At 50.9% G+C, this 12541-nt stretch overlaps 1 protein-coding gene across 1 annotated transcript in view; it reads left to right on the plus strand.

Annotated features, from left to right (window-relative positions):
- The window catches only part of TRPM8 (transient receptor potential cation channel subfamily M member 8), a 53015-nt gene that overhangs the window by 22074 nt on the left and 18400 nt on the right, over window positions 1-12541 (plus strand). The window contains exons 9-16 of the mRNA XM_044673394.1: window positions 1771-1873; window positions 2284-2402; window positions 2899-3189; window positions 6032-6127; window positions 7312-7441; window positions 7970-8115; window positions 10738-10850; window positions 11514-11730. Coding sequence (XP_044529329.1) covers window positions 1771-1873; window positions 2284-2402; window positions 2899-3189; window positions 6032-6127; window positions 7312-7441; window positions 7970-8115; window positions 10738-10850; window positions 11514-11730 — 1215 coding nt within the window. The remainder of the gene's footprint in view (window positions 1-1770; window positions 1874-2283; window positions 2403-2898; window positions 3190-6031; window positions 6128-7311; window positions 7442-7969; window positions 8116-10737; window positions 10851-11513; window positions 11731-12541) is intronic.

Raw genomic sequence — 12541 nt, forward strand, 5'->3', positions numbered from 1 at the left:
TGCTGAGGGAGAGAGGGAGAGAGGGGGCCTGCTTGCCTCAAAGCCCCACTCCAGTCCATCCTTCACATAGAAGCCAAAGGGATTTTCTTGAAGCACAGGGCTAGCCATGTCACTCCCATACTCAGAGTATTCTAGTAGTTTCCTATCACCTTTACTATCAAATCTAAAGTCCTCTGATTGGCTTTTAAATCTCTTTGCATTTTGGCTCTGTTCTGCTTTCCCAGCCTTACTCCCTTCCATGAGCTCTGTGGTCCAGCAAGCCTGGCCTCCTTGCTCTTCTTCACTCCCATCTCCAGACTTCTCCACTGTCCAACATACCTAGAATGCTCCTCCTCTTCCCCTCCACTCTTGGAATCCCTGACTTCCTGCAGCTCAGTTCAAGGACTATATCTTCTGCCAGAAGCCCTTTCTGGTGTCACCTCAGCTCTGCTTTACCTGATTTTTTTAATCTGAAAATTTTTATTTAATTAATTAATTTTGAATATTTTTTCATGGTTCCATGATTCCTGTTCTTTCCCTCCTCTACCACCCCCTCCCATAGCCAACACGCAATTCCCCTGGGTTTTACATGTGTCATTGATCAAGACCTATTTCCACATTGTTGATATTTGCACTAGAGTGATCATTTAGAGTCTACATCCCCAATCATATCTCCTTCATCCCGTTTTACCCGATTTCTATTGAGACCTGTACATGCACTTTGTCTCCCCTGTCTACAGTGGCCTCCCTTTGTCTTTGTTTTTTCAGCACCTAGAACAGCGCCTGAAACCGGAAGTGCTCAGCAAATGTTTATTGATTGATTAACTCCTAAAATCAAAAGCATGAGGACTCCTTAAGAGTCAGGCTGAGGCTTGCCCAGCAAATACTTGCATGTCTACTCCAGTGAAAGCCGCCATTTGGGAGATTTTTATTTGGTTCTTTTTACTGTTGCTCTTTTGTTTTGACATTCGAATTATTTGTCTTTTACTCCTCTTCCATCCCCACTGGACACTTCTTTGTAGAAAAGTATTTCGACAAAGCCAACTAGCAGGGACTGCGTCTGATGACATGGGCCCCATTCTGCATCTGCACTCACTGAAAGAGGAGGAGGGTTTCCTTTTCATCAGAGTTTTATCGGAGGGAACATTCCTCCATGTAGGCCCAGGCTCGTTAAGCTTAATGTCAGAATAGTACACTGCAAAAATTGGAAGACACCATCTAGGCTGTGTCTATATGAGGAAAATTCCATTGACTCCCATAAGCACTTACAGTGCATCTACTATGTGCCAGGCACTGTGTGGATGAAGTACTGGAGCCAAAAAGACCCAAATGAGTCAGGCCCTGCCCGCAAGGAGCTTGCAGAAAAGTCAACAGCTCCTATAGACCAAACAGCTGTGGGGGCAGGACAGCTGATTCTCATATATGGTGCCTCTCTCTAAAGTGAACCAGAAAGACCCTCATCAACAAAGAGAAGAGGAGAAAGAGTGGGGGAAGAGAGACAGAGAGACAGAGACAGAGGAGAGAGAGAGAGACAGAGGAGAAAGAGAGACAGACAGACAGACAGAGACAGAGAGAGGAGAGAGACAGATAGACACAGAGAGAGAGAGACAGAGGAGAGAGACAGACAGACAGACAGACACAGAGGGAGAGAGACAGAGAGACGGAGACAGAGACAGAGGCAGAGACAGAGACAGAGACAGAGACAGAGACAGAGACAGAGAAGAGATCCATAAGTGCCCATCAACACCAAGCTCAGTTTATATTATTTGTTTTCATTTTTAATTTTGGCAGCTCAAAGAAATCCTTGAAAACCCTCATCTGCTGACAGTCATCAAGATGGAAGAAGCTGGGGATGAAATTGTGAGCAATGCCATATCCTATGCTCTCTACAAAGGTGAGGAGATTCCTGGCATTCTTTTCCCTCTACCACAATAACATATGTTTGGGTATACTTTAGATTGAATCTTCAGGCTTGTCTCAAAGATAGAAAACCTGGGTTTCATCCCTCACTGTACCACCTACTATCTACGTGACCATAGACAAGTTGTTTAAATCTCTAAGTTAGGTAGCTCAGTGTATAGAGCCCGAGCCTAGAATCAGGAAGGCCTGAGTTCAAATCTAACCTCATACAATTACTAGCAGGATGTCATTGGACAAGTCATTTAACCTGTTTGCCTCAGTTTCCTCCTATGTAAAATAGGGATAATGACAGCATCTACTTCCCGGGGTTGTTGTAAGGATCAAATGAGATACTATGTGTAAAGTGCCAGTGAGCTCACCTGGCTATTTTCCTCCCTGTGCCAGCCTTCAGCACCAATGAGCAGGAGAAGGATAACTGGAATGGTCAGCTGAAGCTGCTGCTGGAGTGGAACCAGCTGGACCTCGCCAATGATGAAATCTTCACCAACGACCGCAGATGGGAGGTGAGGAGGAGGCCAGCAGGAAGACTCACTGCTGAACCTGATCCAGGCAGGGTTGGGAGAATATTAGGGAAGTTCCACCTGTCAGACTTTGTAAGGCACCTCTCCAGTCTGGCTCATCAGAGTCATGATGAAGGCATAGAGAATGTAACTGCAATGGCGCTCTCCCAAAGTCCTGATCCCTTAGCCCTAGGCCTGGGGTCATGTCTTTCCCCTTCCTCAGCGGCCTTGCAGTTAAGCAATGTAGGCCATAGAGGGCTGGACTTGAAGTCAGGAACATTTGAGTTCAAATCCAGCCTCAGCCATTTATTGTGTGACTCTGTACAAGTCACCACCTCCATCTGCCTCAGTTTCCTCCATATATATATATGGATCTTAATAGCACCTGCCTCCCGGGATGGTGGTAAGATATTTGGAAAGTTCTCAGCATGATGCCTTGCACCTAGTGGGAACTTGATAAATGCTTCTTCCCTCTTGCTTTCCTCTTTCTCGTTGCCAGTCTGCTGACCTCCAGGAAGTCATGTTCTCAGCCCTGGTGAAGGACAGACCCAAGTTTGTCCGCCTCTTCCTGGAAAATGGGCTAAACCTGAGGAAGTTCCTCACCAACGACGTCCTCACCGAGCTCTTCTCCAACAACTTCAGCACTCTTGTGTACCGGAACCTGCAAATCGCCAAGAACTCCTACAACGATGCGCTCCTCACCTTTGTCTGGAAGCTGGTGGCCAACTTCCGAAGAGGCTATAGGAAGGAAGACCGGAGCAGCAGGGAGGATCTGGACATCGAGTTCCAGGTACACGATGGACAGAGCAGCCGACTCGATCCCTGGGCTTTTCTGACACCCCTGAAACAGGCTTTTCCTGCCCTCATCCATTGAGTGAATTAAAATACAGACATTGTCAGTTGTGCTTTGGGTATTCAGTTAAGATGCTCATGAGTCTGTCTTTTCCTATCTCAGTGACCTTGGGCAAGTCACCCTCTGGTTCCTCAACTATTCAATGATGCGATTGGACTCAATCATTTCTAAGGTCACTTCTAGGTCTAAGGTGTATGCCTGTGTACCTGTGTGAGCTTGGGGCCAAGGAGGGGCGAGATGCTAAAGAGCAGTCTGGCTCCAAAGGGATTTCGATAGGCTGAATTTACTCTGATGGAATTCAACCGAGATAAATGCAGTCTTACATTTGGGTATAAAAAAGTCACCTTTCCCAGTAAGGATGGAGAGAGGGTTGCACCGAAGTTGTTCGGACAAAGACCTGGGCGGGGGCAGCAATCTATTACATGTCGAGCATGAATTAGGAGGGTGTTGTGGGAGCCCCTCAGGCTGCCTGAAGAGGGGCGGAGCTTCCAGGATTCGGGAGGAGATAGACCATCCCACCATGCCCTCCCCGGACCTGACCTGTCTAGACCTGTCTGGCTTTCATGGCTTAAGGAAGGCGTTGATCATGTGGGAAGAGTCAAGAGGAGGATAGCCAGGATGGGATGATCCTGTGTCGTAAGTCGTAGGAGTGTCAGTTGAAGGAAATGGAGATGTTTAGCCAGAAAAAGAGGAAGACTCCAGGGGAGAGGGACGGCAGTCACAAAAACTGGCTTCAAGTATTTGAAGAGCAGCCATGTGGCAAAGGGAGTAGCTCCCGCCTTTCTTCCCCTCCTCCTGAGAGCCAGTATTTGTATTTAGAGACTTGTTTTGTTTGGTCCCAGAGCACGAGGGGAAAATTTAGGCTGGATATCAGGGAAAGTCTCAGGGCTGCCTGGAAGGAGTGGCGCTTCCTCCCTAAAGGTCTTCACACCGGCCTGGGACGACTGCTCGCCAAGTATGTTAGAGCGAGGGCTCCCCTTGTGGGGAAACTGGTCGCAATGACTATTGAGGTCTCTTCCAACTCTCAAATTCCGTGACTCTGTGGTGTTTAGATTGCCGGGATTTCTTCCCTTTGGCTACCGAATGGGCAGGATTCAGTGAGCCCTCAGGCCCCGTCTAGCTCTAGCTCCTGGGATCCCAGGAGCTTTCCTCGTTCTAGTGGGGCTCAACTACTACTAAACCCTCCAGGGCCAAATCACTCATATGCTTACACAGGAAGAATGATCTTCATCCTGCTTGAATTTTGTGAATAACTTCATGGAAAATATGGTGGCTCACTCTGACTCGCCTTATGCTGCGGGAACTAGAAGTCTGCCCCAACCCGATCCTTCTCGGCATTGATTAGAAAGAAAATCTCAATTTTAAATTGTGATGAACTCTATTTGCTTAAAAAAAAAAAAAAACAAACCAGGAAGACCTCGATTCAAGTCTTGCCTCTGAGACAGTAGGTGTGACTCTTCACGAGTCCCCGACCTCTCAACGTCCCAGGTGCCTTCCTAAGACGACTAAGCTTATAGAATAGGTTCTGAACTTCGTTGATAGAGGGAGTTTACTCACTGGAAGTTCCCTATGGCAATGAAATCACAGAATCACAGCTCTGGAGGGGGAAAAGGATAGAATAAGACCAAAAGAGGATGGTTTCTAAACTCTGGGAAGCCCCCCTTTGTTCACAAGGTGAATTTTCTCTTCCCCCTGATGTCAGAGACCTCTAGCTTGCTTTGGTTCCCAACTTGTTCTTCACACAGAATTCAAGTTCAGTGTGGGATAGATGATTCTGCACCCCTTTATAGTCTATTTCCCTGGGAGCCCCAGAAAAGCTCGTGTGACCTCGGGCTGCATTCCTTCTAGGAAGGAGGAGGCTCTGGGCACCCCAGTTTCCATACTAGAGTGTCCAGAAGAGGTCGACCAGGATGGAGAAGGGCCTCGGGTCAATTTCCTATAAGGAGTGTTTGAAGAAACAAGAGCCATCGAGCCCAAAAAAGAGAAGTCGGGGCAGGGGGAGGAATATGATGTCTGACTTCAAGAACTGAAAAAGATGGAATTTATTCTGCTGTTACGCATCAGCCATTTAAGTCTCGATTCAGGAAAACCTTCCTAAAAATGAGAGCTGCCCCAGAGGGAGATGGGCCGCCTCCCTGGAGGGCTTAAAGAAAAGGCTGAACAGCATTTCCATCTTTTCTGTGAATGCAAATACGTACAAGTTTCTTGGCATGTGTTTTGTTCTTCATTTTCAGTGTGAGTGTCATTTCCTCACTCCTACCCTAGTAGAATATAAGGAGTTCGAAGGCCGAGTCTATTCCATTTGTTTCTTTAAATTCCCAGCGGCTAGCACGGTGTCTGACCCATGGACTATTCTGTAAGATGTTTGCTGAGTGAATGAGTGAGTGAATGAATGAATGAATGAATGAATGAATGAATGGAGTGACCATTTAGTGGGTTTGTTGTAGTGGGGGGGGTGGGAGGAGGGGAGGGCCAGGGTCCGGGTTGGACGAGGCAAGTGCTGCCCTGACTCTAAAATTCTTGGATCCTGCGACTAACCCTCTACGTGACCAAAGTCGAATCACAAGCGTTGGCTTTTGCGGCCTCCTTTCTTCACATCGAAGAACGCTTCTCCAGACGTGGATCCCTTTCCTAAAGGCTCTCGGCCCCCATATTTTCGTTTTTATGGCAATCTAGGTTTGGGGCCAGCCCGTGGGTGCTCTTCACGTGGGTGATGCTCGTCGGCCCCCGTTCCTTCCCCTCCGGAAATGTTAACCACGTGTCATCCTGTTCCTCTCAGGATGTATCACCAATCACAAGACACCCCCTTCAAGCCCTGTTCATTTGGGCCATTCTTCAGAATAAGAAGGAGCTCTCCAAGGTCATTTGGGAGCAGGTGAGAGTCCAGATCCTTTCCTCCTCCTTTTCCCCTGCGCCATTTTCCTCCGGCTTTCGCAGGGTCTGCGTCCGACTCCCAAATGTTTTCAGCATTGAAATGAGATGTTTGTCCGGCAGGCCAGCTACAAAGGGACAGCTCCTAAATAACAGTCCTACCTCTTACCCTTCCTAGCTTTGTGACCTTGAGCGAGTAACTTCACATCCCTGGGCCTCAGTTTCCTCACTTGTCGATGAAGGGGTTAAACTAGATGGCCTCCGAGGTCCCTTCCACTTATTAGCCTGGGATCTTACGCTACCACGAACTCGTATGCAAAAGACAAATCCTGAAGTATTGCTGAAGGGGAGAAAGGCTCCCTACGTAGGGGAACTGAGGGGGCGAGAGAGCTGGCCTTCGCTTCGTCCTTTCGGGGTCTTCCCCCGAGATCCACCCATTGGGACCACCTTGTGTCTCTCCACTGATCTCAAGCAGCAGTTGCCTGTAGAGTGAGGAGTAGAGTTGGATCTGGGCTGGAAAGGGAGCTGGGAGGCCTGCAGTCCGACAATGGCGCGTTAGAGGATCCCCCCAAGGGCAGCAAGGGAACGAGGAGCAGACCTGGGCTCCGGGGCCTCCTTATCCCACTCGCCCGATGGCCCTTTGCAGCTCTCGAGGTTCCGGCTCCAAAGTCTTACCTGTAGCTTTCAAGGGATGGCAAGGGAAGGATGGGAACGAAGGGGCAGGAACTGGAAGGCACAAGCCACGGGCAGGAAAGTGGGAGCTGGCTAAAGAGTGGGAGCAGTGCGAGAGGGAGTGAGGAGAGTCCGTCGTGACCATCTGACGGAGGACCTTGAACGCCAGGATTTGCTAAGCTGGGAGGAGAACTAGCAAGTGCCCTGGTTAGACCAGTAACCTGGTCATCCTCAGCTGCCTGCTAGCTGGTAGAGCAGAAAGCCTCTGGACTTGGAGTCAGGAAGACCTGAATTCAGTTCCTGCTTCAGATCCATGTGGAACTTTGGACGAGCTATTTGATCTCTTTAGGGCTCAGTTTCATTATCTGTAAAATGGGAATAATCGTAACAAGAGCACCTACCTCCAGCGCCGTTGGGAGGCTTGAATGAGTCATGAGTATGAGGCCCTGGACAAACGTTCTCTGAGGGCGATGGTGCTTGGAATGCAGTCTTGACGTTGTCCCGGTCCCTCCACAGACGAGAGGCTGCACTCTGGCGGCCCTGGGAGCCAGCAAGCTGCTGAAGACCCTGGCCAAGGTGAAAAATGACATCAATGCTGCGGGGGAATCCGAAGAGCTGGCAAATGAGTATGAGACTCGAGCTGTGGGTGAGTCGCCAAGAAAAGAGAGGAAAGGGGAGGCCCGAGGTTCAGGGTGGCAGAAACTCCCAGGTGACTGACCTGTAGTCTGCAGAGGCCGTCCTCTTCCCTGTAGAGCAGCAGGGCGGCATTTGGCCTTCTGCGATCCCACGTCCAGTCTTTCAAATCTCACAGTGGATCAATAGTCAGGCACAGCTCCTCAGACACATCCCAGCTGTGTGACCCTGGGCAAGTCACTTAACCCCCATTGCCCAGCCCTTACTGCTCTTGGGCTTTGGAACCAATAGATAGTGTTGATTCACAGGTGGGAGGTTTTTCTCTCCATCTCTGGTCTCTCTCTCTCTTTCTTCGGGGCCTTCGCTGGCTCCGCTTCTACGTCTGTCTCTATTTTCTCGTCCCTCTGGGACTGCGCTTCTCTGTCTGGTCTTTTCTTGCCGCTTATTACCTCTTCTCTGCTCTCTTCCTCTGTTCGTGTCCCTCCACGCGCGTCCCCGTCTCTCCTTGAGGCGTCTCCGATTCTCTCGGGCTCCGGCTTAGAACTCTTCACGGAATGCTACAGCAACGACGAGGACCTGGCCGAGCAGCTCCTCGTGTACACCTGCGAGGCCTGGGGTGGCAGCAACTGCCTGGAGCTTGCCGTGGAGGCCACCGACCAGCAGTTTATTGCACAGCCGGGAGTCCAGGTAAGAAGCAGCCCGACTCAGTGGGAGTTTCGGAGACGTCCAGACAGCTGGCCGCTCCTCTTCTGGATTATAATTCAGCAGGAAAAACAGGAAGGGGGCAGCGAGAGCTCAGTGGATAGGACACCAGGCCCAGAGGCGGGACGTCTTGGGTTCCAATCTGGCCTCAGATACTTCCTAGCTGGGCGACCCTGGGCAAGCGAACTTCATTTGTCCCTTAGGCTAACCTTTCAAGTCATTTAACCCCCTCGCCCAGCTCTTACAACCCTTCCACCTTGAAACCAATAAACAGTATTGATTTTAAGAGAGAGAAACAGGGGCCAGACCGAAGGATGCTGCAGGAACGCATCTCCCAGGTCCGGTTCTGCAGCCACAGGCTAGCCAAGAGGCTGCCGCTTCCAGGCGGGGCCGTGCTCCCCATCTCTCCCAGGCCCCCCCTTCACACGGCATCCGCCTGTCTCTGAAGCAGCCTCTTATTACGCCAGCGGCATTCTGGGTAGCCCCTGCAGGCCTGGCCTCCGATTTCGCCTGCTTTTATCTTCAACCTCCTGGCACAGACTCGGAGACTGGACCTGGCTCCCCTTCTGTATTCAAGTCCACCCTCCTCCCTCCCGTCCGACGTGGGAGGAAGTCAAGGGCAAAGAGCATAAGCAAGTCCCCTAAGGAGTTAGATGAATGGGTTTGTGGCAAATCCCGGGTCTGTGTGTGCCCGCAGCTAGCAGCAGAACGAACATCCAGGCCAGGCCCTCTGACCATACGCATCCCATTGTTCAGCCTCCCTCAGTCAGCTCCGAAATGCTTTGGAAGGACCTCCTTTGGGCCCAGCACTGTGCTGGCGAGGGAGAGACAAAAACGAACCGCACCTGCCTCTTTGGAGCTCCCCCTCCCGGAGAGGACAGCCGACTGCCTGCTGAGGTGGCCACTAGCCACCCCCATAAACTTGCATCCCAGCAAAATGTCCAGCATCCCCCCGGCAGGTTTGAGAGACCTTCAGCAGGGAGCTGCTCCTGTCGAAGGGCAGAGCCTCGTCTTTGCCTCCCGACTGCTTCGCACATTTCCTAGCACACAGTAGGTGCTTAATAAATGCATTTTTGATTCAGTTGAATGGAAGCTGCTTGGGGTAGCAGAAAAGCTTCGGAATAGGAGCCACTGCATCAACCTAGTTCATGGTCCAACCTAGCACGAACTAGTTATCAGAATCTCAACATCGGAAGGGACACGGAGACCACCCGATCCAACCTGCACTTGCAAAATCATTTCCTCTATGCTATGTCAGCAAGTGATCACTATGCAGGGACGTGGGGGGGTGCCAGCAGCCCCGAGGCAGCCCGCTGCACCCTGGGATAGGTCTAAGTAGGAGGAAGGTCTTCTCCACAAACCTAAATTCTACTCTTTGTCATTTCCCCTCACGGCTCCTGCTGGGACTGCATAGAAGGAAACTAACCTTCTTCCACAGGATGGTCCTTCCAAGTCAGCAAACAGCCATTATTAAGTGCCTTCCGAGTGCCAGGCACTGGGCTAAGTGCTGGGGATAGAGAGAAAGGCAAGAGCAGCCTCGATTGGCTGCTCTGCGCCCAGCCCCTAGCTTCCCTTCTCCAAGAGTCGCCATCCTCAGTCCTAGCACTTCTTACCCACATTTCTCTGAATAACTCGGGTTCTTCAAGTCTAGAACCTGGAGCTTAACCCAGTGTCCCAGATAGAGGAAAGCAAGACGTTTAGCTCCTTCCTCTGCGCCATTCTGCCTCCCTTTAGGCATCCTGATTTCCCACCACCTTTTCTTTATCTGCCTCATCACACTGCTGACTTCATTTGATCTCGCAGGCCAACCAATGCTTTTTTCAGACACGTTCCTCGCCATCTCCGCGTGCCTCCGACATCTTAGGAGACGGGGATTTGGGGGAGCAAATCCCAGGCTTTTCTATTTAGCCTTATGGAGTAGCCTCGTACATTTAGCCAAAGGTTCTAAACTGTTTGGAGTTTTTGGACCACCTTTTCAGCACAGCTGCTATACCTTTAGTCGGGACTCTGACAAAACTGCCAAATGGCCCAAGGTTCAATGAGAACGGGGCGTGCACCAAGGGCTACGTGTGACCACCAAGCCAGACTTCTGATGGGCCTGAGCACAAGGGACATTAGGTCAGCTTTCTGCAAATGCCATCCTGTGGCAGTCGGCCCTGGAGAAAAACGGGAGTGCATCGATGGAGATGCTGTCGGTTCTGGGGATCGGCCCGCGAGAGAATCCTCCGAAGAGCAGCTCGTTTGTGGTCGTAGACGGGTCCCAGTTCGCCAACAGCAAGTCTCCGCTCGGGCCGGGACCATGTAGAGTTTGAGCAGGTTGCAGGTCTCGGCTGCTGTGTGTCGGGGCTCAAGCCAGGCGACTGGGGAGGGGAATGAGGAAGGTTATCGACTTGTTTGAATTCTTCATTCTTCTCTCCTTCTCCATTAAGACACATACTAGAGAAAGAGCTCATTGTGGCAGCTTTGTATTTAGCTTTTGTACTGGACGTTGAGTCAGAGTGGCCGCATGTCCAGAATGGTGGGGGAGGAGGGAAAGCACGAGGAGGCAGGCTTTTGTTCCTGGCACGCCAGAGAATGGTCTCCATTGTCCGGTCTCTCTTCCTCCAGAATTTCCTGTCCAAGCAATGGTATGGAGAGATATCCCGGGACACCAAGAATTGGAAGATTATTCTTTGCCTGTTCCTCATTCCTCTGGTTGGCTGTGGCTTTGTGTCCTTCAGGTAAAGACCTTTAAAGGCTCATGTAGTGAAGGAAAGTGAAGGAAAAGGCAGTTGATGGGACCCAGAGATGATGGGATTCACTGGCTGCCCTCCAGTAATGAACATTTGGTCTCTTATCTTGGCAGCCCGTCCTTGGAACTGCCCCCAAAGAGGCACTCGTATGGTCATGCTTGACTTAAGCCACGTTCTGTTGTCATCTCATCTAAGGGTCACAGATTCAGAGCAGAGAGAGATCTTCAGGATCATATAATGCTTTTCCTAACGTTCTAGATGTTCTGAGACCAGAGAGGCTACAATCTAGGCCGTAGACTTAGAGCTGGAAGGGAGTTTGCAGAGAAGGAAATGGAGTCCCAGCTCTGAGATCGATTTGATGCACGACTAGAATGGCAGTCGCTTAAACTCGGGATCAAAGGTGCTCTGATTTAGAGCCACCTCGTCCAACTTCCTTATTCAGAGAGGAGGAACCCAGGCAGGCAGAAGTGGGAAGATGACTCAGCCAAGGTCTCAGAGGTTCACTCCTCTACTGCTTGGTGGTCTGCGTGGCATTCACTACGTGTTTCCTCATGCTATATATAGGTTTGCATGAGCACATGTGTATGTATTGTGCATGTGTTCCACTTCCGGGGGGCTAAGTTCTCTGGATTCACTTCTCGCCCCCCTCAGGAAGAAGCCTATGGACAGACACAGAAGGCTGATCTGGTCCTACCTGGCTTTCTTCACGTCACCCTTCGTGGTCTTCTCCTGGAATGTGGTCTTCTATATTGCCTTCTTGCTGCTCTTTGCCTACGTGCTGCTCATGGATTTCCACTCGGTGCCTCACACCCCAGAGCTCATCCTCTACGCCCTGGTCTTCGTCCTCTTCTGTGACGAAGTGAGACAGGTGGGCAGCCTCACGACCCCGGGGAGCTCAGCTCTCTCACAAGGCAGGGACAGCAAGGCCATCTTCACAGTCCACCGAGAGCCAGTTCGGAAGCACGCTTTCAGGGTGTGAGTCAGGCCTGAAGACTAGGAGGGATTTACTCAGTTCTTCCTCAGTTCGACTGAATTGGGGTGCTTTAGGAAGTTGCCCAGAACAGAGTCCGTTGGCGTGGGCTGGTTGCGGCTCCTCGGGGAGCCAACGGGAAAAAAGAAAAAAGAAAAGAAGCACCCACTGAAAAGCCCTGGGGGAGGGGGAGGAAGGAGAGACAGCAGGTACACGTGGAAATAGCTAGACATTATCCACAGGGTGTATACAAGGTAATTTGGGGAGGGCCCTAGCATCCAGGGCGAGTGGGAAAGGGAGACCCAAGAAAGGTCTCACCCTGGAGGAACCATTCGAGCAGAGCCTAGAAGGGAACTCGGGATTCCAAATGGTGGAGGTAAGGAGGGAGGAGATTCTAGTGCTGGGAGGGGGGAAGGGAATACCAGAGGTTTGTGGGGTCTAACGGGGAGGCGATGGCCAACCTGGGAGAGTAGAGGAAACTTCTGGAAGCCTGGAGGATTCAAGTCGGGTCTGATGAATAAGAAGGCACCAAGTGAAGCCTGGGAAGAGGAGGGTATACCAGAGAGAGGAAGGGCAAGGAGGCTATGGAGTTACAGGAACTGCGGCTGATCCACACCAAACCCTTCTTTCTCTCCTCCTTTGCTCCACGTACACACGGAGGCGAAGGTCTGTGGCCTCTCCTTGCCAAGAGTGCGTCTCTCTCTGGCAG

Source organism: Gracilinanus agilis, chromosome 4 (assembly GCF_016433145.1).
Source record: "Gracilinanus agilis isolate LMUSP501 chromosome 4, AgileGrace, whole genome shotgun sequence".
In the NCBI taxonomy this organism is placed as follows: Eukaryota; Metazoa; Chordata; class Mammalia; order Didelphimorphia; family Didelphidae; genus Gracilinanus; species Gracilinanus agilis.